The sequence below is a fragment of the Phyllostomus hastatus genome, unplaced genomic scaffold, assembly GCF_019186645.2.
Source record: "Phyllostomus hastatus isolate PE091 unplaced genomic scaffold, TTU_PhHast_1.1 phas_contig_40, whole genome shotgun sequence".
Lineage (NCBI taxonomy): Eukaryota > Metazoa > Chordata > Mammalia > Chiroptera > Phyllostomidae > Phyllostomus > Phyllostomus hastatus.
Genome location: NW_025333872.1, coordinates 37,755,018 through 37,780,940, shown reverse-complemented (window position 1 = coordinate 37,780,940; position 25,923 = coordinate 37,755,018). Strand labels below are relative to the sequence as shown.

General features: G+C 36.5%; 1 protein-coding gene across 2 annotated transcripts in view; it reads right to left on the bottom strand.

Annotated features, from left to right (window-relative positions):
• Nucleotides 1-25,923, bottom strand: part of LOC123821595 (cytochrome b5 reductase 4) — a 90,063-nt gene that overhangs the window by 38,588 nt on the left and 25,552 nt on the right. Inside the window, exons 3-7 of one of the 2 annotated variants that reach the window (XM_045843137.1) lie at nucleotides 17,489-17,589; nucleotides 14,110-14,191; nucleotides 6,205-6,234; nucleotides 1,624-1,684; nucleotides 31-88 (exon numbers count right to left, since the gene is read on the bottom strand). In XM_045843137.1, the coding sequence (XP_045699093.1) occupies nucleotides 31-88; nucleotides 1,624-1,684; nucleotides 6,205-6,234; nucleotides 14,110-14,191; nucleotides 17,489-17,589 (332 nt within the window). The remainder of the gene's footprint in view (nucleotides 1-30; nucleotides 89-1,623; nucleotides 1,685-6,204; nucleotides 6,235-14,109; nucleotides 14,192-17,488; nucleotides 17,590-25,923) is intronic. The other variant, XM_045843138.1, reaches the window with a different exon arrangement.

Here is a 25,923-nt window from a genome sequence, read left to right as displayed (position 1 = left end):
AGCTAACATGGATCTTAAAGATGCACTTACCTTCTGTTTAGTATATATGACAATGGTGACTAAAGAGTCTGTTTGGAACCAGTCATAGCTGCAAAACATCAGGAGAAGAATAATTATATCGACGATCATGTACATCAACATATATTAAATCATTAAATATTTAACATCTATAATGAGAACTATATTTCTCTAGGTAAACTTTCCCCCCAAGTAATCAGTAGTTTTATCATCTGGCAGTTATTTCCAAATTTAAAATACCTATACTCCCAAGTGTTCCAACTTGGACACAGAAAAAGTTATCTTTGACAAGGCACTTTTTATAAAAATTACACATCTCCTTATAGAATCTTCTTTTATCAGAGCAATAAGAAAACACAATATATTTTCTTAAGGAACATGACAAAATCAACATGCTTTTATTCCTCCCTGTCACAAATACATTACTATTCAATAAATTAATTCAAGTTTGTTATTGGGTAAACAGTAAAACTTAAGGAAAAAACTAAGTCTTCTGTTTTGTAATAGCTATTAATTAAACTGATGCATTAGTCACACATAGGTAAATACTAAAGGAGGTATCCTTAGGCCCTTAACCTATATAAAATAATTTAATAGATTGTATATGAAATAACTCAACAAATTTAACAAATATAGCAGGGTGCTGCTGATAAAATATAGATTGATGATAGGGAGAAAGGCAAAAAGGAAAAAAAGCTACAAAGAACACACATAACCCTGAGGGCACTTGAAATGGCATTAACAAAAAATACATGAATTACTTAATTTACTAAGACAGCTGGCACGTAATAAATACATTTTGAAAGATTTCCATTAAAAATTATATAATCAATTAGTATACAAAAACAGAAGAGTTAAATTATAGTATGGTTATATAATGTAATACATACAAAAATGCTTTTATAGAATATTTAATGACATAGGAAATTAGTCATAGAGTGTATCATAGTACCAGTAATATATGTCAAAAGGGAATAATTTGGAAATAGGTATTATATGAATCAAACTGGTGGAATAAACCAAATATTAGAGCATGTACCTAGAGTTGATGGAATTACAATGCATTTTTATCACTTTCTTTTGTATTTCTCTGAATTTTCAAAGTTTTCTACCATGAATGTATATTTTATAATGAAAAATTTTTTGAAGTTTTTTTTAAGTTTTGATGTTGAAAACAAATCAAACTTCAGTATATTAAAAACTTATATTTACAGAACAGTTCATTCTCCAATACCGCCTGATAAAGCACTACAGTTCTGTTTTGTTTTGTTTTGTTTTTTTTAATAAGAGGGAAAGGAGGGAGACAGAGAGAGAAAGACACGTTGATGTGTGAAGAAACATCAGTCAGTTGCCTCTCACATGCCCCCAATTGAGGACCCAGCCTGCAACCCAGGCATGTGCCCTGACTGGGAATTGCACCATCAACCTTTCAGTTTGCCAGAGCTCAATCATGGAGCCACACCAGCCAGGGCCGCTCGACAGTTCTTAGGTCAAAGAAGTACAACTAATACAGTAAGCAATTGATAAACCCATGGCTGGTTTCTTTTTTTAATGAGTATGTTTTGATCTAGAACTAATTTAAAAAAGTAAAAGAAGAACACATACCTTGGAGAAATAGGGCTTTCTTTGGCAAATGTACCTGTCACTTGGCTCTTAGGAAGCATGCCTTCATAAAAAAAAAAAAAATAGCCACAGTTCATCAATGTAGCATTTTTCTTTCTTTTTTTTTAAGTATATATATATACATTTTTTAAAATAACTTTTTTAAAGATTTTATTTATTTATTTTTAGAGAGAGAAGGGAGGGAGAAAGAGAGAGAGAGAAACATCAATGTGTGGTTGCTGGGGGTTATGGCCTGCAACCCAGGCATGTGCCCTGACTGGGAATCAAACCTGCAATGCTTTGGTTCGCAGCCCACGCTCAATACACTGAGCTACGCCAGCCAGAACACATTTTTCTTTCTTTTAATCTTTTCAGCAAACTTATTGATATATTATAAAAAGGACACAAATTACAGATGTGCTACGGTAACATTCATAAACATGCATAATAAATGTTTATGAAGTATACATAACATTTGTAGCCAGCACCTTGTCTGTACCCCTCCCCTCCCAATCACCATCCCTGTTGTGACTTTTAACATCATGATTAGTTTATGCCTATAGGCGACCTTTCTAAAAATATAATCATATGATATATTCTCTTTTGGTCTGGCTTTTTTTGGTCCAGCATTATAGACATTACAGTTCTGGTGTCAAATAAGCATAATTGAGTAAGCAACAAATCACACCTGGAGCTTTCACCTGTGCCACTGAATGCATCAGTAGTTTGTCCCTTTTTTATTACTGAGTATAGTATTATGATGTATGACTGCACCAGAATTGATTCATTCTTCTGTTTGAGAGTTCTAGGTGCTCCTCGACCTCACTAACATGTTTTTCCCCCTCTACAGTCATTCTTGTGGGCATATGTCAACAAACATTTTAAAAGTGCGATAAAGCTTGGTTTTCAAATTGTATTAGAAAACTCTGAGACATGGAAGAATTCTGGAGATTATGTAAACATTAAATATTGGGTTGGTCAAAAAGTTCATATGTTTTTTTCCATAAAATAAAAGACATATGTTTCATTTTCACCAATAACTTCATTGATTTGGGTATCTTGAGTATGTCCACTATCTCCTGAGTGATATAATGTTCATTGTTTTCAATTACTGTCTTGATTTAATCACTATCAACTTAAACTGGTCTACCCAACAATGGGGCATCACCCAGAAAGAAATCTCCAGCATGAAACTTCACAAACCACTTTTGCCATGTCTGATCAGCCACAGCACCTTCTCCATACACTGCAAAAATCTTTTTATTTGCATTTCAGTTGCATTTTTACCTTTCTTGAAATAATAAAGCATAATACACCAAAAATATTGCTTATTTTCTTCCATCTTTGCCAATTTTGATTTTTTTAAAAAAATGCAGCCAATATGACAGCTGTCACAATACAATCTAACAAGACTGTTTCAAATGATGTAAAAGATAATTAAGTGCTCCTAGAGCCATCTTATGAAAAAAAAAAACAAAACACTTTTTAGCCAACCCAATATCCCTCCACCCCCCCACAACAGGAGTGCATTGTTGTATCTATAAGATCTGGTGTGGAAAAAGAGTACTGCTGCTGAGTTTTGAAAAGCATTGATTATATTATTATTTTTCAAACTGCATAGAAAAAATAGTTAATTTTTAGCCTCTGGTGAGTCTTGAAATTCTGAATCAGAAGTCACAGCCATTATATAACGTTAGAGTAGGGACGTACCTTTAAGACAAGCTAGTTTAGAGGTTTTCAAGATTCTTTTTAGTCACAGAAGCTTCTACTGAAACATAAGCTTAAGTGAAAGCACAGGTGTCAAACAGTCACTTTTTTTTATAAACCTATCTTTTTTTTAAAGATTTTATTTATTTATTTTTAGAGAGGGAAGGGAGGGAGAAAGAGAGAGAGGGAGACATCAATGTGCGGTTGCTGGGGGCCGTGGCCTGCAACCCAGGCATGTGCCCTGACTGGGAATCGAATCTGCAATGCTTTGATTCGCAGCCCGCCCTCAATCCACTGAGCTACGCCAGCCAGGGCAGATTTTTTTTTAGATGAGGCTGACTGTGAACCTGAGTTCAGGCCTTACTCTTCCCATGTAATTCTGCAGGACACACTTAATTTTCAGATAAACAAAGGAAGTCTTGGAGATAGGCCCAAAGATATGAAGCAATCAGCAGTGAGCCTAAGCAAGAATGCTCCATTACAAAACTATGGTGTAATAAAACAGGTAAGACTATAATATGTAATTAAAATGTATTCTTTCTACAATGACAAAAAAAGAGAAATCTTATTAAAATATTTGAAAAGCCCTAAAAGATATTTTATAAAGAGATATGAGGGGGTACCCCAAAAAACCTCAGAATTATCTTCTGGAAGGCGGGCCCCTTGTAGTACAGGTTTCTCCCACTAGGTGAGTGTTCCAGGAACCCATCTGTATCAGTGAACCAGCTGGTGTTGTTGTGAGAGGCCATGTTCAGCTTCAGTGAATTTTTTTGGAAGATGTTTTCAATGTGTTTGCCCATTTCATGAGGGGTGATTGTCAAGTGCACCTGCCCACACCATGCTCAGTGCTCTTCAGTTTTTGACCAAAAAGGGCATGACCCCCTGCCCCAACCTCCCTATTAACCCAATCTCACCCCAGTGACTCTTTTTTGGTTTCCTTGGATGAAAAAAGTCCTCAAAGGGAAATATCTTGCTGATGTGGAAGAGGTAAAACAAAAAATGGCAGAAGCATTAACAAACATCAAAATCAATGAGTTCAAAAGCTGTTTTGAGCAGTGGAAAAAATGTCTTAAAAGGTGTATTGCATCAAATGGAGGACAGTACTTTGAAGATGACTGCATTTTAAACATGTAAGAGTAAATATACACTTTTTTATAAATAAATCCCGGTGGTTTTGGGTGCCCCCTCATATATCATATATCATCTTTTGGAGGCCTCTTACATAAATAAAAGAAAACAAGCATATCACAATCTAAGAATTTTTATAAGAAAAAGCTATCAACAGAATTCATAAATTGTTACTCAATAATTTTGATCTTACATAATCTTATTAGGACCAGGAATCTGGACACTGTGATTTTATGAAAACCACTGTTGCCTCTTCCTCAAATTCAAACTAGCACAGAAATCTGTCCTACAATCTCATGAGAAAGCACATAAGGCAATGCCCAAACATTCTAAAAACTACACAGTACCATACAAATTTAAATTATTACAAGAGACCATAGGCCAATAATACCATAGGCCAAATAATACACAATACCTTACACATACTATCCTTGAGATAAGTTGAAGGAATCTGAGGTTAATGTGAGGTGGAATAAAATAATTAGGTAAAGTAAGCTAGACTGAATGAACATTCTCCCTCCCAAAAGTGCTGACCTGATGGACGGATAACACTTTAGAGGGATCAGGTATCTAATGGAACACTATAGTAGTCTATCCCACTCAGTATTTTAAACAATTGTATGAATAACAACTGACAGGGCAGACAGATCACATCTGCAAATACACAGACTTACCACATATACTTAAATGAACCAGATACGAGAAGCAACTAATATGGCAAAAGTAAATTTACAGTTGTAAGTATGCAAAAAAGTATACTCTTTTATTATTATTATTATTATTATTATTATTATTATTATTATTATAACCTTCATGTCTTCTCATACAACCTTAAACCTACTTTTGCTCATCCCTGTATGTATACGTGTGTGTGTGTGTGTGTGTGTGTAACAATCTCAGAAGATCTAAGGTCTTAAGAGGTAACAGTGCTGGCCAGACCACTGATATGCTATAGTTCATTTTTAGGGCCACCTTTAATGGAGATATTAGTTAAATGCAGTGCATTCAAAGCAGGGCAGTAAGAAAGTATAGATTCTAGAAGCCATATGTGACGGGAAATAAAATGCCCATTCTATCAATAATTAGTCTTTAAGTGAAGGTTGTTTGCATAGTGTCACAGAACAGCCAATCATCAGATGGAATTTAAAATCAGTGCCCCCTCTATGCAGCATTATACAGTGGACTAGCAACCTCAGTTGTTACATCACAAACTGCATAAATTAGTCTACAATACAGACTATTTTTTTTCTAGTTATAAAATGGTAACTCATCTGACAATGTAGCTTATTAGCTGAATTTCTAAAACTTCCTTTTAAGGAGAAAAACAACCCTATTTCTAAACACACAGGAATATAGTTCAGTTGTAATTCCAAGTCATACTGAGTGGGTTGAAGAAGCTACTGCTGCTGAGCCCAAGGAGGAGATTAACAGGCTACTGAGCATTTGCATGCAAACACGGGAGGTGAGCTTATCTGCCTAGGGAGGGGATTTACTCAGTCCTGCTTCCTAATGACTACAAGTCTTCAAGCTGAGGGCACATGGACGCATTCTCAGGGATGTCACAGAAGAGATTACTATAAGCATAATGGCTGGAATACATGATCTATAAAGTTCTGTCAAATCCTCTAGGTTTGGGAAAGTACAGACATCTTGAGTATAAAAATATATCTATATACCCCAAATAATTCTGTGAAGCAATATTATACATAATCATGTTAGTGATTTTTTTACTATAAATTTATGACTTACCATTTAAGACTTTCTTTTCCTCACGACAGTCTGTACAATGATTCAGAAAAAAATCAGATAAGAATATTATAATGCCAAAGTTAATATTATTAATTTAAAGCTATCAGCCCTTTTTTGTCAAAGGGCTTTCTTCTAAGGCTGGAGAGAGAAATGAGACTAATGAGTAGATGGCCCGTTTTTCAAATAAGTTTAATCTCTGAAGCTTGCCTGGCCATCTCCCCAGGTGTTTGTCTCCCATTTCTCTGGGCTTTTTCCCTTGGACATTTTTTTTCTAACATCTTGGTAAATTATTTTAGAAAGCATATAAAACCCATTTTTCCAAATTATCATATTCTAAATTAGTCAAAATTAACCAGAATTTATTAGATTACATTTTATAACTCATACATATTAAAAACCCCAAACTGATACCTTGTTGTTTAGTTTTATATAGGTCAGTATGTAATGGGGTACAGGGTGAGGGGTACCCAAGAAAATAACAGAACGCCCCCACAGCCCTTGGTTGGGGGATGTGGGGAGTGGAAGATACGGCTTAGAATACTTTCCATAATAAAGCCTAGTTTATAACTGTGCTACTGCCTCAGGGAAAAGTGGGCATGACTCTTAGACTGTATACATAGCCAGGAGAGGTGGAGGCCCCTGGATCACTGAGTCACATTTGCCCTGACAGGGGATGGCAGCTGAATGAATGTAACCATACAGAAAGTGCAGCTCATTGTGGGAAGAGTTGGAGATGAGGTCATGCAGCAGGCTCCGGGTCAGGATTTAAACTAAGGGTGGGCAGCCATGAGGGGATTCGACCATGTACCTTGAAAGGGAGTAGAAGAGCCATGAGAGAGCCATGATGCAGCTGGTACTGCAGGAAGACTCTGGCAGGCTACCAGTAGTGAGATAGGAGCCATGCAGATGAAGGAGTGAGGAGGGAGAGCCATGATGCAGCTGGTACTGCAGGTAGATCCCAGCAGGCTGTCGGTGGTGAGACAGGAGCCATGTGGGCAGTAGGAGCTGGTCTGCCATGGGCTAGTAAGAAAGCAGGCATGCTGCTTCAATCATGCCTGCTCTAGCTGACTCTGAAGCTCTGAAGGATCTCCCCTTGCAAGACACCTGCTGCCTTGCAAACCTGGGCTCTCTCTGTACTTTTGGAACTTTCCTGGACTTCACCATGATCCAGTTTAACATAGCACATGCTTTCCTGGACTATTACACAGAGGCTGATGACAATGTACCCCAAATTCTAAAGGAGAGAGCTGCTGTGCGACTGTGCAACTGGCTTAAGGTAAGGAAACAGGGACCTACTGGGCTTGGTTTTGGCTTATAGCTTCTTGGGGAACAAGGGAAGTGCTGGGTCTCATGGGAAAGAAGGGATCCGAGCATAAGTGGTCTAAGCCACCCCAACCCTGCCCCAAGGTTAGAACATTGTAAAAACAAACAAACAAACAAAAAAACCAAAAAACCCTGTTTCTCCCAATACTGATTGTTGGGTCATTCACCAAGGTGCCCCATGGATGGGCCCCTGTCTGCTAGGTCACAAGTACTTAAAATCACCACGGTTAATCCAAATTTAAATGGACAAAATGCTAAAAATATGAAGACTTTCACATGTATATACAATGCAATCATTAGTGTCACAACTCAGAAAAAATTTTAGCAGGTGTTTTCTTTCAGGATTGTAGCCAGCTCACAAATCTATACCTTCATCACAAGAGTTATACCAAACAGTCAAAATAAACCCTCAGCACACTGTCAGGTTAATAACAAAAATTGAGTGGCAAGCTAGTAAACAGAAAGACATCACTTGTTACTGTAGTAATACCTTGTTTCATAGAAAAAGAAACTTAAAGCTTTCAAATTTTTATGTTTTGATTTTCCATCAACCAGAGATCCCATAATTACCTCCATTTCACTCACCTGTCATAAAATAACCATGATTAAGGGGCCAGATGACCAGTCTTTTTATTTTCCAAAATAATTTCATAGTGAAAGGGATCTTAAGATACAGCAAATTATCAATGATCCCCTCATTTACAACTGAAAATCAGAGGTCAAGGACTTGAATGAAACCCACAGCTTCTGAGCAGCAAAACCAAGATTAGACTTCATCTCTTCCAAAATTAGCACCATACTTCTTACTATGCCATTGCTAGAGTTAATACTTACTGAAAACACAAAAGACCTAAAAATCATTTAAATTATACCTCAAAATGAGCTTTGTTTATCAAATGGCAGATAAAAACCTAGTAATTACAGTATGCAAGGGATTGCTGATGTCCCTGCTTAGCCGCTTCCTCTCATTCAGTCAGTTTCATCTGTCTTTGCAACTGCAGTTGTGATTGTTTTATCTTAGGACAAACAGCAAACTTGCAGCATCACAAGTAAATCTATTTTCAGTGTACTACAGAGCTGGCAGTTTGATGAATTTTATTTATCACACAAAACAATTTGGGTTTATCTAAGAGGTTCACAGATTTTGAAAAATTGCCCCAGGTAATTAGTTTCTAGTGAAAAATATGCATTTACTTCCTGCCTGATATGAATTGATTTGTATCTGTCAGAATTTTCTGGATCCTAATAAATTAGTAATTTTTCCCTGAGTCTTTTTCAATTTTATTTTTATTTTTTAAAGATTTTATTTATTTATTTTTAGAGAGGGAAAGGGAAGGAGAAAGAGAGGAGAGACACATCAATGTGTGGTTGCATCTTGCACGCACCCTACTGGGGACCTGGCCCACAACCCAGGCATGTGCCTTGACTGGCAATTGAACCAGTGACCCTTTTGTTCGCAGGCAGGCACTCAATCCACTGAGCCACACTAGCCAGGGCCCTGGGTCTTTTTTTGATACAAAAATTAACATCAAAAAGAGGACTTCTACTTCAGTGATCTAAATTACCTTTAAAAACTCTGCTAGTCTACTTTTACAGCTCTTTTCAAAAATTGAGCCATAAAAAATAAACGACTTTTTTTTTCACTATTAAGTATATTTATATCTGAATCATTTTAGTCACATGAGACACTTTCCTCTCTAACAAGAAATGTTATTCTGTCTTGACAATTAATATTATCATTTGGTTGGCTCCAAGGTTAAGAGAATTGATTCTTTTCTCATAATGTTGTGTGAACTGCATTACTCTGATTAGAGCCTCTGCTTTCTGGAGAGGTCAGCATCATTAGGATGGCTAGCTCTGTGATCTATTATCACTCTACTCTTCTTTGGTAAGAGGGCTGGGTAAGGAATTTTAATCGTGACCTGGTTCTAGTTACCCTCTGCTGAGTGGAGCCACAGCAGAACCCCAGGATAAAAAAATAAACAAAACTCCTGCTTTACCAGTATGCTCATTCTTAACAAATAATCTGTTAATCATTATTTTAACAGGGATACTGACATATTAAGAATCCATTTGGATAAGAAATTAGGAAAATATAAACAAACATTCAGATTGTTTATACATGCATAAAGAGATTTGGAAGGATTCACAATAATGTGCTGATGTGGTTACCTCTAGGTGTGCATGGCAGGGGAAGAGGATAGATGGGAGACAGGCACGAGAAGGGCACTTCTCAGTCTTGAATCATGTGAATGCATTACTTATTCGAAAATTGAGTAAATTTAATTAAAAGGAAAATGCCGATATGTTCTTTTTAATACCATGTGATAGATGCTGTAAAAGAGGTGTGTAGAAGATGGTATGGAAGCCTACAGAGGGGGGATCTGTGCTTACAAGGAATTTGAAAGGACTCCACTAAGGAACTAATATAATAGTTGTCTTTTAAAATTATAGAGGCATTTGTCAGAGAGACCCTGAAAAAAATATTTTAGGAAGACGAATACATTTACATCTAAATGTTTTACATTTGTCATGTAGCTACATTATCTCATCTTCCCATCTCACTCGAAAAGACTGACATCATGAAACCATCAGATACGACTTCAGTCTTGTTACCAAAACATTCCATTCTGTGTTCCCTTTACTGCTGAGCCTTGCCAGAAGACTCGATGGCTCTGCTCTCTACAATATGTTTAACAACTATTTTTCTCTAGAAAATTCTTCCATATCTCTAAATGGAACTCCTCATAACACAACTTAGGCCTAATTCTTGATTTTGTTTCAAAAGTTATACACTCATTTCTCCCATCTTGTAAAATTTTTGTATTTTTAAACTATCTTTACTCTATGCATCTTTGTAATCATCTTCTGAATCATCTTGAAATCTTAGGCATCTTTCAAACATTAAGGCCCAAACTACTCTTTATCCTAGAAGCAGTTTACCAGTAGAATTAAAATAAAGACTGAAGAGTTCAAATAGGTACTCAGATAAATCCCAGGTTTAAACTCAGATAAGAAACTGTAGCCACAAAAGCAAAGTAAGGCAACCTGGACGAGATAATAACTTGCTCATTCAATAAAGGCCATTTCATCACGACATCCTGCCCCTCTCCCTCCACTAGAAACTGTCTTGCCTCTCCCCTACCATTAACCTCAGAGCTTGTGTTTTGCTCACACACTTGAGCCCTGAATTGTCCTCATCTTCCCAATGAGGAAACTGACACTCCGGGAGAGAGAACTTTGACTCTTACAGAAGGTGAACTTCCAGTCCATCCAAATGCTGTCTTGTCTACATACCAGCTTCAACATGTACACTAACACCATCAATTTTTTTTAAGAAAAAACTAATTCATATATAAAGGTTTCTCTACTTCAGCACTACTAAAATCTGGAGCTAGATAATTCCTTATTGTGGGAGTCTATCCTGTGTGTTACAGGGTAGTGAGCAGAATCCTGGACCTCCCCTCCACTGGCTAGAACGTCAGGAGCATTTAGCTTAGGTACGGCAACCAAAATGTCTCCAAACATTGCCAAATACCCTCCAGGAACAAAATCAACCCCAGTTAAAAAACACTGGCATATGGCAAAGGAAAATTAATGATGCAAAAGTGGATAACTTTGATGAGGTTATTCTCTGCCTTACAAAAGAAAGCATCCATGATTTCTTTAAGTGATGGTATTAAACACCTATAGCTTTTAGTAAGGTACGTATACATGCATGCCTAAGTATCCTCACTTCTAAACTGAGAGAGAACAGCTTTAAATCTCTCTTCTCTCTAAGTATTCGATCGATCCATGGTTCTAAGTTACATATACTCATTAACTGATCAAGAGAGTGGGCATGAAAGCTAAAAACATAAAGTAATAGAAATCTTGATAAAGCAATGAGAAATTAACAAGAAGCATTCCTGAAACTGCACTATGTTATTGGAAAATATGACATTTAAAAAAATGTGACTTATGGTAAATTTGTTTAAAGTACATTTATGGTCTAGAACAGCACCCCCCAAAAGAAATACAATGCAAACCCCAAGTATAATTTCTAATTTTCTAATAACTACATTAGCAAGGTGAAAAATAAACAGGTTAAATTTTAATAATACATCTTTACTTAATACAATATATCCAGAATATTATTTTAACATGTAATCAATATAAAATTTATGAGATATTTTACATTCTTTGTTTCATACTTAGTCTCTAAATGTAGTGTGTATTTGATACTTGCCGCACATAACAATTTAGACTAGGCGCATTTTGAATGTTCAATAGCCACATGCAGCCAGTGGTTACCGTGACAGAAAATGACTAGGATAAGGGCAAAGAGAACATTTTTCATCTTTGTTAGAGAATGAGAATTTTACATAAATAAATTATTAGCAACTAAAACTTAACTTTTTGAAGTTTCTTTTTATTCATTATTGATATCTTTCTAAAGGTATCAATACAAACCATAATATTTCTCAAACAAAGGATTATAAAAATCACCCTGACTGCTTAACAAGGATCCATTAGTATTATTTCATATTCCGACTGTTGGCTTTTCTGTTTGCCTCCTAGATACCCAGGCATTTCACCACTGCCACACTAGAAACCACCAGATAAAGTGAACACTATACTGCCCAACTGTGGAGATGCCCTCAAAATGCCAATTCTGGATCCCCCTGCATTGGTGTCTGGCAGGTCACCCCACCTAAAAGATGGTGTCAGGGGTCTGACATTGAGAGAAGCCCACATATAACATTCCTCTTCAGTACATCCACTGTCCCCCCCACTTCTGCCCCACCTCCACAAATCATCTCAGCACAGTCTCTTTCCACCTACTGCTCCTACTTTCTTTCTGTTTTCATCCTCTGTTCTTATCTCACCCAGGAGCTGTAAATATAGAGTAAACGCATGCCCTGGTTGCCAGAGTCAGTGCACTCCCTCTTATCCCAGCATAATTACTAACAGAATCCTCTTCCATTGTCAAAACTGCCCCAGTTTGGACAATTACACAGTCATCCCATATAATAGTCTCTGACAGTAAGAAACAGGCACCAAAGCTAGCTTATCACTCTGGATTGCTGTTTCTAACTACGCTTTTTTTATGGATGTCTGGGGATTTCCATGTGAATTATGCTCATTTTAAGTGGTGTTTGTTATATCTGGTGAAGCATTTTGAGGATTGTCTTTCATTTCCAGGGAGGAAGGAAAGAAACCAGAAAAGTCTTTTCACTAGTTGGCAGAAGCCTAAAAAGCCTGGCATATGTTCTGATTGCCCTGAATGGGTAAGAACACATGGCTTTTGGTACCAGATTGTGCAAATAAGATACATAACATTCAGAATGAGGTAAAATTATTCATTCAGAAATTTTAGTTATGATCTTATCTCCTACAGGCAGTGAATCAGTAAACTTAGGAACCAATTAAAAGAAGAAAGGGATTGGTTTACAAGAGTAAATTGTTTGGAAGAATTTCTAAACACTCAAGTTCAAACTAGTTTGCTTTTGGTATATACATATATGGCTTATTTGCTTTTGTAGTAATAGGAACAAAAAGAAATAATCCTTTTGTTGAGCATCTGTTTACTCTCACTGTGCAAGGAACTTTACTCATATTAATTCTTAGCCCCATGAATCACTGTGCAGATTTAAAAATTGAGGCTCAGGGTTCAAAACTGGTTCAAAGATTGCATAGCCAATAGGTCTTAGAGCTAGGGTTCAGATCCACGTAAGCCTATGCTATTCCCATACTGCTGGTGCAGGCCTCTAGCAACAAGACCTGGAATTACAAAATTCACTGAACTAAATATAAATAGAAGACTCAGGCCAAACAAGCCAATTTTTTCTTATTTGTGTGTCAAAGTCAGGAGTTACTGAAAAAATAAATAAATAAAATAAACCAGATTCCTTCCACAGTAAAGGATTAAGCAAAGTATTCCTGCTATTCCTATTGCTTGTCCAAATTTTCAAACAGTACTCTTCTGAACAAAGCTTAGGAGAAAAAGAGATAAACTATAAAACCATGCATATTGTACAACCATAGGTTAGAAGGCAAGGGGAAAATGGATTGTAAATGGATTGTTCTGATTTTATAAGTAGCCTAAAATCAGAACATGGGTTTTCTATGGTAATGAATCAAGGACTTGAAAGGTTCAAGGCAAATGGGAGACAAAACCTGGAGGAAAAAAATTCACTGTATAACTCTTTGTATATTTCCTCATTTTTGAGTCATGTGAATATATTACATATTCAAAACATTAATTCTAAAAAACTAGTCAAAAAGTCAACTCTAACCAAGTGCTCTAGCAAATCTAACAGGAGAATAAAAGACTAGTGAAAACTAAATTAAGAGTAAGTTCTTCCACTTCCGTAATACTTAATACTCATACCATGAATGTTCTTTCAAAATGTCAAAAATTTAAGGTTAAAGTCTGTGTTTCATTCTAAAGAACTAAAGTAAAACCTTTACAGTGGCTAGACCAGGAAGCCAGTAAAAATGAGAACATAGTGATTTATTTAAATCCATTCGTTGAAATCCAAGTTCAAATAAAACACATGCATCAAATATCAATGCCAGCTTGGCACTGGAACCGCTTACCTTTAGGAACAGCAGGTTTAACTGCCATTCTGCCAACCAGGCATTCTCTCAGCATGGATTCATAGTTGACCCAACGATGAACCTGGTATGGGACACAAGTGACAGAAAAGCACCATGACTAACTCCATGAGATGCTCTGATTTTATTCTGAGCAAAAATACACATTTTTTATACTGCTCTGAAAAAATGAAGAGTCAGATTCAACTTGTCAACAGGGGAATGACAGGAAGGCAGCATATAGAGGGTAACGATGTTCTCAAAAAGTTATCTACAGACCTCTGGAGGTTCCTGATGCCTTTTCAGATATCCATGAGGTCTCGGTTAGTTTCAAAATACAGAGTCCATCAGAAATCATGCCTGCTTGAGTGTGGTTGGTAGGGTAATAATAGGGGTGTAATAATTTATAGTTTTCATTTGAACATTTCACATAAAATGTCATAGGGTATCCTTCAGTGTGATATTGTTGTTACAGAATTACACACTTATGATTTTGTAATAAAAGATTTTGTAATAAAGAGGGGCGTTATTTGTGCCAGACTCTGTACATTAAAATTTATTTGCCTTTTTCATTGTGTTGACATTTGCATCGATGTCAAAAAAGCAATGGCTGGTAAAACTGCTTTCATCTTAGCACAAATTAAGGCAGTGATTTCAATCATTATATTCTTCACCAGACGCAAGGGAGGTGGGGTGGATTTAGTTTCATTTAAGAACATCCTTCATGAAGTAGAAAATATATTAATTTTCTTTTTTTATTTTTTTAATTGAATTTATTGGGATGATATTGGTTAATAAAATTATATAGGTTTCAGGTGTACAACTCTATAATGCATCATCTGTATATTGTATTGTGGGTTCACCACCCCAAGTCTCCTTCATCACCATTTATTCCCTCCATCCCTTCTTCTACCTCCCCCTCACTGCCTCCATTCTCTGGGAATCACCATACTGCTGTCTGTGTCTGTGAGTTTCCTGTATTTATTGTTTTGCTTGATCTCTTCACCTTTTACACTCAGATCCCCAACTCTCCTCCCCTCTGACAGCTGTCAGTCTGTTTTCTGTATCTATGTTTCTGTTTCTATTTTGTTTGTTAAATTATATTGTTCATTAGATTCCACGTATAATTGAGATCATATGGTATTTATCTTACTTGGTCTCATTGGCTTATTTCACTTAGCCTAATAATCTTGAGATCAATTCATGCTGTCACAAATAAGATTTTTATAGCCCAGTAGTATTCCATTGTGTAAACGTACCATAGCTTTTTATCCACTCTTCTACTGATGTGCACATGGGCTGCTTCCAAAACTCAGCTATTGTTATTAAATCACAACCCTTGATTACAGGTCTTTTTTATATTCTGTGTGACAAAATGGGAAGTTCTCAAAAACACTTCTACTGCAGTGCAAAACAACAGCCCTGAGGAAAAACAGCAAAACAATTGTTGGATTTGCAAATTGATCTGAGTTTTTTCTTAAAAGCCTGTTCATGATTTCAAGGAAAAGAATGACCTATAAAACAAGTGGTTACTCAGACTTGAAGATCTGATAGGACATTTTCTTGAAAAGGAACAAAGTGAGATTGTCATTTCAAAAAAATAATTTAGGGTATTTGTTGCCAGTCTTAGGGTGGGAATTAAATTTAAACAAACTTTCTGAAGGACACCCTCTCAATAGACATTAAAAGCCTAAAAATATGCAGCTCCTTCATTAATTCAGAAATTCGCCTGAGAAAATATCTGCATGTGTGCAAAGATACAAGTACCAGGATACTCATCACAACACTATTTCTATCAACAAAATATTGGAAACAACCTAAATGTCCAATTGTAAAAGACCAGTATAGAAAAATCATAATATACCATAATATACCAATAAAATACTCTATAATCACTAATAATCAGGTCAAATTATTCTGATGTCAGAATTTCTATGCATGTTCTTATGTAAATATACACTAAAATAGAAAATGTATGAAATTATAGATGAACACTCATTTATTAACATTAGTTAAAATTTCACTTATCAAATATTTATGGTACATCCAATAATGTGTGAAGCACCATCTCTGGGGCTATGGGGTGGGGTAGAATTTTAACAGACAGATGAAGGAAAAAAATATTCAAGGAGGCAAAGGGTTGTGGTTTGTCAATCATGGAACCAGGGACTTGCTCAAAGCAAGATGAATGTTGAGAATATTTACCTTCATATAGTCTTTTCAGTGCCTCAAATAATGACTTTAAATTTATTCCACAGTCAGTGGTGAGCTCTCAGAGTCATAGAACAAGGTATTAATATGACTGTCTTTAAGAATGCAGTAGTCCTGCCCTGGCCAGGTGGCTCAGTTAGCTGGAGCATCACCCTGTACACCAAAAAAAGGTTGTGGGATCGGTTTCCAGTCAGGACACACAACTAGGCTGTGGGTTCAATCCCCAGTTGGAATGTGTACGGGAGGCAACTGATCAATGTTTCTGTCTCACATAGATATTTCTCTCCCTTCTCCCCCTTTTTTCTCCCTAAAAATCAATAAACATATCCTCAGGTGAGGATTTTAAAAAGAAAAAACAAAGAATACAGTAGTCCCCGCCCCCTTATCCACAGAGGATAAGTTCCAAGACTACCCCCCAAAGAGGATGCCTGAAACAGTGAAGAGTACTCAACTCTATATATTCTATGTATTGTTATACCTACATACCTCTGATAAAGTTAAACTTATAAATTAGGCACAGTAAGAATTACCAATAATTAAAAGTAAAATAGAAAAATTACAATAATATACTATAATAAAAGTTATGTGAATATGGTTTCTCTCTCAAAATATTTTATTGTGCTGTACTCACCTTTTCACTTCCAGAAAGTACCTGACAGCTTCTCTGTGGCAGGTAAGAACTGCCGGCACCACTACTCTCATGTTTTGGGGTCATTATTAAGTGAAACAAGGGTTACTTTAACACAGCATTGTGATACCAGGACAGCTGATCTGATGAGTCAGACCACTGCTAAGTGACTCACAGACAGGAGTGTATGCTGGGTGGATGTGTTGGATTACTCATGTTCTGGTTAGGAGATTCTTATTACTGATTTAAGGCAAATTCCCATTGTAATTTGTTATTTGTTACTGCCCCGAAATGCAAGCCAAATAGAAAAGTTTGGGAACACTTTTCATTTCCATGAAAACTTGTCTGCCATACCTTTATATCTGTCCTATAACATCTTGTACTCTTCCGCAAGAAGAATTTCCAGTATAATTTAGTTCTCTTTATATTCCTCAGTGTCATGAGGTTACACGGACCTTATTTAAGTAAGCTTGCCACAATGTCACAATGCTAAATCAGAGAGTACTCTTCATTGTAACTCTATGATTACTTTTAGCACCTTACCTGATCAAAAAGGTCCGTGCCATCTGACCCTGCTGCTCTCATTAGTTCATCTTCTCCACCAGGATGATACTCCATATACGGGCTGACATTATAAACAAGCCCTGTGTCAATGCAAGGAGAAATAATATCCTAAATGAACTTCCTGAAAACTGTACAAAAATGTTTCAATAAATCTTTCCAAATTCACCCTATTTATTATGTCAAAGATTTAAGAATATAAAGGGTCTCAGATTTCTTCATACTTGCAAGCTAATAAGTTAGCCTGCCACTTTCATGGGTCCTGTAGGAAAACACAAGACTCCTAAGTCAGAGACATAGGACAGTTTAGTACCCACATCAGTAGCAGCAGCTAGAATAACAGCAGGTGCATCAGTTCTCTGAACCCAAATTCCCACAGAGATATGTAAAGAGGGCTGGTTAATATCTGTATACCAATGTGCTGCATGACACGAGAAATGCTGAGTGAGCTTAGGAAACTCGAATCTTTCATAATGGACAGTTAAGTGTGTCTACCCTTTGTCCCAAAGGGAGACATTAATATACTGAGAAATAAGCAAGTCTGTCAGAGGAAGACACTAGCTCTCCTATCATCGAAAGTTGTTCACTGTGCAAACATCCCTGAAAAGATTGTCCAGAACAAAGACAGTGAGTATCTCTGCTTCCAAGATATCGCCATATCCTCACCTCTCCCTCTCTTTCTCTCGCTCTCGCTTTCTCTCTCATTTCCACTCCATCTTCTTCTACTGCCCTGTCGCAGAATCTGATGAAATAGAACTGAGCTCACATCGTGTGTCTGATCACCTCAGGAAAGGCAGAGCAATGGTGACCAGGCCTCGCAGGCATGCTTTGTGAAAGCAAGCACAATTCTTTTCTGCAGTTGCCCAAGGAACAAAGACTATTGTTTAGATCTTAATAATCACTTTATCTTCCAAAATATTCATTTAATCAGATCATACATTTAACTGTACTTTTATCTCTTCAGAAAAAAGAATAAGGAACAAATAGAGAATAGCCCAGTGCCTAGCCTTACCAAGGAAGTAAGCTGCTTTTTAACCCTTTACTTGTATCTAAATGGACAAATCCAGCCCTAAAGACATTCACAAGTGCAATGAGAACAACTGGCTTTCTCACATCCAGGACTATGCCCTCTTTAGATGATGACGTCCATGAATTCAAATAATCTCAGACGACTTAAAACATCCATCTCATGTAATAATCTTGGAAGGAAAGAAAAAATTAGATTTCAGATCCAGGAAATCTACTGCAGTTTTCCTCCAATTTAATTTTAGAAAATAACCAATCAGTCAGGATTTCTTCATAAAATTTCTGAAAGGCAACTTAGGCAACAAAAAGAATTCACAAAAATCTCTCTTTCAGCAGTCTTCAAAATAAGTATGAAAAAAAAGAAAAAGAATTTCTGGAGTCCTCTTCTTTCTCCTTTCCATACACCCTTCCCCACTAAATTTAGAAAGAACTTGTTGTTTAGTCTTCCAAAATCCACAGACTGCAAATGTCAGAGATAACAATTAGGGTTGAAATTATTCCCAATAGACTTTTTAAAAGAGAACCCCCTTCCAAACAAAAGAATTCCAATTTTTCTCCACCACCAAACTTTGACAAGAGTCCCAGTTTCTCAAGAACATGAAATCCATGACACATGATCACCCCACCTTCTGTGGTAGAGCTGCATGTGGTTGAGCAACCAGCGGGAAGATAAACAGGCAGCTTTAACATCTATCAATAATCAGCACAGAAAGCCTGAAATGTCCCACATGTGTTCTCTGCTTCCTCCAAACTCTTCAGATTGAGACTTATACTCTCATAATCTTCTTATCCTTTCTGATGGGCTGGGATCCAGAGCTAAAGAACTTCCCAGCTTCTTCAAAAGGACAAAACGAGGAATGCCTACAAAATCCCTCACTATAAGGAATTAAACTGTTAGATCCAACCACACTTGGCAGTCTCAGTGATTTGCTGATTATGATACTTAAACCTTGACCCCTACTAATGCAACTGGTGCACTTCCACTGGTCCAGAGGCTCTTTCTTCCCTTTTCTTCCTCCTTCTTACCTCCTTCTTTTTTTCTCTTTCAAAAGCATTTCCTAACAACTAAAATTGGACCCCTGCATGTGACAGCAGAAAACAAATTCAAAGAACTTAATTTTATGTTTTTCCTTCACACTTTATTGCATTCTATTTATACTATACACGGCTTTTAGACAGCAATCTCTCCCGTGCAGGCTTTTTGTTTCCTATGAGTTCTTACTACTTGGTTTATAGAAACTAATTTTGCAACTCTAAATTTTGCAGTAACACAAATTAACTTCTTCCCATAGCTCTCATGGCTCAGGGGTGGCAGATTTGCACAACTGATTGACAATAAATATAAACAAATACTATTCACGGACCCACAGACACAATCTCAATTTGATGCTAAGTTATTAATTCACCAAAACCTAATACTATTAAGAACAAATACAGGCAGAATCGGATTTATGAAACATCATCAATGCTGCTTTTAGATTATTTACATGAGTGACCTTCAGTGGCACAGGGAGAGTTAGGGAGTCTGTCTATCTACCTATCTATAGCTATCCTTTATGCTAATACTTTATTTTGTTTTGCACTTTGCTTTTCAAACTCTAACCAGAAGTAGATACAATAAAAGGAGTGACTGCTGCTAAGAAGAGCAACTTAATTTCATAATATATACATATGCTAAACAATAATGTTGTACACCCTAAATTTATACAATGTTATTTTTTATTATATCTCAATGAAACTGTGGGAAACATATTTTAAAAGGAGGAAGAAGGAAAAGGAGATAAGGAAAGGAGAGGGCAGCAGCAACTTATTAAAATTAAAATACAGCAGTTCTGTTAAAAACTGTATTTAAACATACATGTTATAGGTACATTCTAGATGTGTATGTTTAAGCATCTGTATCTAAACATATACACTAATGTTCAAATACATCATTTTTAAATGCCCCAGCAATACTCAGGGGGTACATTTTATAGCTAACTCATCCTAGCAGAGCTGCACTGCAATTGAAAACGCACATTTAGAACAATTATATTGAGTTCTTTAGGCAATGTACTGGTAATACCTGTTCTAATATTTTCACACTAAGTTGTCTCTTTTGTGTTACATGTCTGGGACATTGAGCTCTCAAGTTCTTAGAATAAGAATTACCCACTTTAAAATTACTAGTCAGTGCTTTGCATTGTCAGAAACTTATACTTCTAATTCAATCAAAGAATGATAATCTTAAGACTGAGAGAACTATAACGGCATTTTTTAAACTGATCTCTCATTCATACAGTATTAACCTCTACAGAATCTAGAGACAGACCACCACCCAGAATCTGCTTGAATAGTACGTACCTGAGTCTAGGAGCTTACTGCTTGTTTAAAAGCTTAAAGAGCTGTGTCTAGTTTAGTTCAGTGGATTGAGCGCGGGCCTTCGAACCAAATGGTTGCCGGTTTGCTTTCCAGTCAGGGCACATGCCTGAGTTGTGGGCCAAGTCCTCAGTGTGGGCCACATGAGAAGCAACCACACACTGGTGTTTCTCTCCCTCTCTTTCTCCTTCCCTTCCCCTCTCTCTAAAGCTAAATAAATAAAATCTTAAAAAAAAACTTAAAGAATCAACATTATTTTTATGCCTGAAAACTAAAATTGCCATTTTATATAGAACTCTTTCCCATCTTTGCAAACGTTGCCTCTAGTTTTTCTCATATACTTTGTATATTTGTTGCAATTTAAATCCTAACTGCTACTGATAGAGACCATGGGCATCTTACAATAAAATATGTAAGTTTGTGTGTAATAGTTTAAAGAACTCACACCGAAACATGTAACAGAAAAGAAAATACACTAGCTGCCTCATCTAGCTAACAATGTGACTACCACTGAGCATTAAACCTAGTCCTGAACTTCCTAGCAGCCAAAGCCAAAAGACACTAGTAACAGTGCTCTCATTATCTGAGCTTAAAAAGCATTACAAGGACACAAGCAAACAAACAACAAAAGAGAGATTTATTAATTAGCCAAAGTGGAGAAACTTCCTGTGAGTGTTTGCTGTTGACATTGTGGAGAATCGTTGAGTCCCCATGTGGGGGCCATTGACCACAGCAGATATTACAACCTAACCATACGCAGAAACATTCTTCAGGTAGCATTCCTCCCACCCTCCCCAGCCCTAGGCCACTGCTAATGTACTTTCTGCCTCTTCAGATTGCATATTTTGGACATTTCATATAAATGGAATCACACAATATATGTTTTTTTGTGTTTGCCTTCTTTCTCTCAGTATTTTCAAAGTCCATCTATGTTGTTGCCCATATCAGTAATTCATTTCTTTTCATGGCTGAGTAACATCCCACGCATGGATATGCCACACTTCGTTTATTCATTTATCAGTTCCTGAACATCTACGTTGTTTCCACTTTTTGGCTATTATAAATAATGCTGCTATGAACAGTCATGTCCAAGTTTTTGTGTGGGCATATATTTTTATTTCTTTTGAGTATGCACTTAGCAATGAATTTGTTAGGTCACATAACAATCAATATTGAACCTTTAGAGCAGGGGTGTCAAACTCATTTTCACCAGGGGCCATATCAGCCTCGCAGTTGCCTTCAAAGGGCCACACCAATTTTAGGACTGTATAAATGTAACTACTCCTCAACTGTTAAGGAGCTGAAATTGCATTCGGTCCTTTGAAGGCAACTTCGAGGCTGATGTGGCCCCCAGTGAAAATGACTTTGACAGCCCTGACGTAGAGGAACCGCCAGACCGTTTTCCATTCTTAGCAGCAATGTGCGAAGGTTCCAGCTTCCAAGGGCTCTTTTTCAGTCACTAGTCCAACTTCCCATAGGCAGGAAACACCTTTTCTCACCGATAGAACCTGAATCACACATTTCTCAGATAGCTGACCTCCGAACGGGACTGCAGCATGCAACAACTTATTCTCAACCACCAGCTCTATATGAGACAGTACAATGCTGGACTTAAGAGACATTTTTTACCTGCCTATTTATCTCCTGGATGGAGATAAATACAATTTTTCAGGTTAGGCAACCATACGTGGAACCCTAATTACCCTCCAGGAAGAAGTGACCTGTATCTCTATGGTTCAGGCCACACACTCACCAACTAGTAATTTTTCATTTTTTCCTTTTCCTATTTGTAAGCCAGAGTCTAGAGCATGGTCCAGGGACTTATGAAGGAGCTCAAGACTTTCTGGGTGGTCCAAGACTAACATTTTTTCTAGTAATACTAAAATGCTATCTGCCTTTTAAAAAACTCTCATTCTTTCATGAGTGTCTAAGATTTAATACAGAAGGTGACATGAGAATATAGCTGTCATCTATTAAGCCATACAATAAAAATATTTGCCAAAAAGTAAAATACCAATTTTCTCACTAATTTTTTGCTTTGTAAATTGTAGCTATTTTTCATGTATTATTTATAATACAGTGAGTTTATTTTTAACTTTTAAATTAATTTTAAAATATTCTTTAAATTTCTTAAGTTTAATTCCTGAAGGGTAAACATCGAGAGAGCCATCATAAACAAAGCCCTTTAGGGTCCTCAATCTTTTTTTAAATTTTATTCATTTATTTTTGGAGAGAGGAGAAAGGAGGGAGAAGGAGGGAAAGAAACATTGATTGATTGCCTTTCTCATGCCCCCACCTGGGGACCTGGCCCACAACCCAGGCATGTGCTCTGACCAGAAATCCAACAGGTAACCTTTCGATCCGCAGGCCAACAGTCAATCCACTGAGCCACATCAGCCAGGGAGGGGTCCTTGATCATTTTAAAAGAGTAAAGAGACCTTAAAACCAAAATGTTTTATTTCAAAAATAAAAGTGGTATTTTTGTAATTTGTTTTAAAAATATTTTTTGTTTTAAAATTTAATCAGATTTAACTTCAAAGTTCCATTTATATTCATTCAACAAAAAATTATTTTATGCCTATTATATATGCGCCAAGTATTATGGCACTATACTGCAGTATTCCTACTAATTTCATTAGTCATCAATGTTCATTTTGTTCGCTCTAAAATGAATGAAGGAAAAAGGTATGTTCACATGATAAAAGAATGGTATGCAGAGCCATTTTTTGCAAGCACTGTGACTACTTCGCCATCTTGTGTCCAGTAGAGAAATTGCAAATTAGTATTATTTTATGTCTGGTGATATTTGTCTAGTTCTACCAACTGCTATGAGAGGGTGTAAAAATATGCAGCAATGATTGTGGATTTTAATTGTCTTTCAATTCTAGTAATGTATGCTTCATACATTCTTTTGGAATGTAGAGCTACCATTTTATTAGTTTCCGTTCCCAGCCCCAAGTTTTCTTCCCCATTCCAACCTTATAATTTTCTGTGTTTCTGTTCCTCTATTTCCCTGACTTCTTTTGGGTTAGCCAAATTTTTTCCTAGAATTTCATTTTTTCCTAGAATTCCAATTTTATTATTTTTTTAACTATACCTTATTTTTGCATTATATTCTAAGTGGCTGTCCTAAAGATTACAATATATATCCTTAACTTGAACGAGTTTACTTGAGTTAATATTGTACATCCCTTCACATTTAATATAAGGACCATTTACCACTCTTCATCCCTTTCCTTTATATAATATCAACACAGTGTTACAATTTTTGCTTTAAATACTCATGTATTTTTTTCAAAGATTTTATTTATTTATTTTTAGAGAGAGGGAAAAGGAGGGAGAAATAGAGGGAGAGAATCATCAATGTGTGGTTGCCTCTTGCACACCCCCTACTGGGGACCTGGCCCACAACCCAGGCATCTGCCCTGACTGGGAATTGAACCAGCAACCTTTTGGTTCACAGGCCGGCACTCAATCCACTGAGCCACACCAGTCAGGACATGTATTTTTTTGAAGGAAAAAAAGTAATTTTATCTCTTTACTCACATATTTACCATTTCCTGAAGATCTGAATTTCCATCTGGTGGCATTACCTTTCAACCTAATGAACTTCCTTTAGAGCTCTTTGTGAAGTGGATCTGCTGGTACTAAATTCTCAGTTTTTGTTATCCAAAAGAGTCTTTATTTCATCTTCACCCTGAAAGCATTCTGTATCTTTAAGGATATAGAACTTGGGATTGATAGTGTTCTATTTTTTTCTCTCTCTCTTCAGCATTTTTATTGTTTTCGGGTGTGCTTTTCTCTGGCTGCTTTCAAGATCTTTATCTTTGGCTTTTGCAGTTTGAATATGATGTGCCTCTATATAATCTTTGTATTGATCATGCTTGGATTTACTAAGATACTGAATTGACAGTTTTATGTCCTTAGCCAAATTTGGAAAATTTTTGGTCAATATTTCTTCAAATATTTGTTCTATTCTCCCATTCTTTTCCTTCTGGAAGTACAACTACACACATACTATGTATTTTTATTTTGTCCTATATGTCCCTGAGCCTCTGTTCATTTTACTTCCAGTCATCTTCTCTCTATTATTCAGATTGGATTATTTCTATGAATCTGCCCTCATGCTCAGTAAGTCCTCCTTCCATTACCTCCAACTTGCTATTAGGCCCATTTGGTAAAAATTTTTACTTCCTATATTATATTTTTCAGTTCTAGATTCCCATTTTTTATGGTTTCTATTTCTTTGCTGAGATTTCCTATTAATGTATTCATTATATACATATATACACACCTTCACTTCCTTGAGTTATAATATGTGCTTTAAATCCCTGTGAACTAAATTCAACACCTGTATCAACTCACTGTCAGTCTCTAATAATTAAATGCCTTTTCCCTCAAGCATGTCTAGAAACTTTACATTATATTCTGGTCATTGCAAATAATATTTTGTAGAAACTCTGGAGTCTACTACATTCCTCCCAAAAAGTATTGACTACTTTAGTAGCAAATTAACTGGACTGGATTCAAACTCTCTTTCCCCTTTGAGAGAGTGAAAACTGAAACCTGTGGTCAACACTTTTAGCCTGAGTTGGGCTGTGTAGTCCATCCTTAAGCAAGAGCTAGACAATTTATCCCCACCGCTGGGTCTCTCTTTTTTTCCAGATTTTCTCCCTCATTTTCCAGTTGGTCCCAAATGCACCAAATCCTGTCATCTGAAAGTCTCCATCTGAGTTTCAGCCACCCTTCATGATACCAACCTGGGCATGATCTCAGGTTAAATACCATAGCAAATGGGAAAACCAGGTAGTGACATTTCCCTCTTCTAAATGTAGATGACCCTTACCCTCTAGTTTCTGCTTGTTTTTGGTTGCTCACCAGTGCCTCTAGGATATATTCTTTAATATCTTGTCCTGAGTTTATATAGTCAGTATTTGCTGGAATGTTATAACCAAAAGTAGAATTCTGCAGGTTATTTTAGAAAACTAGGTAATAATTCCTTGCTAATTTCAAAAGAGACTAATGGAAAAGAA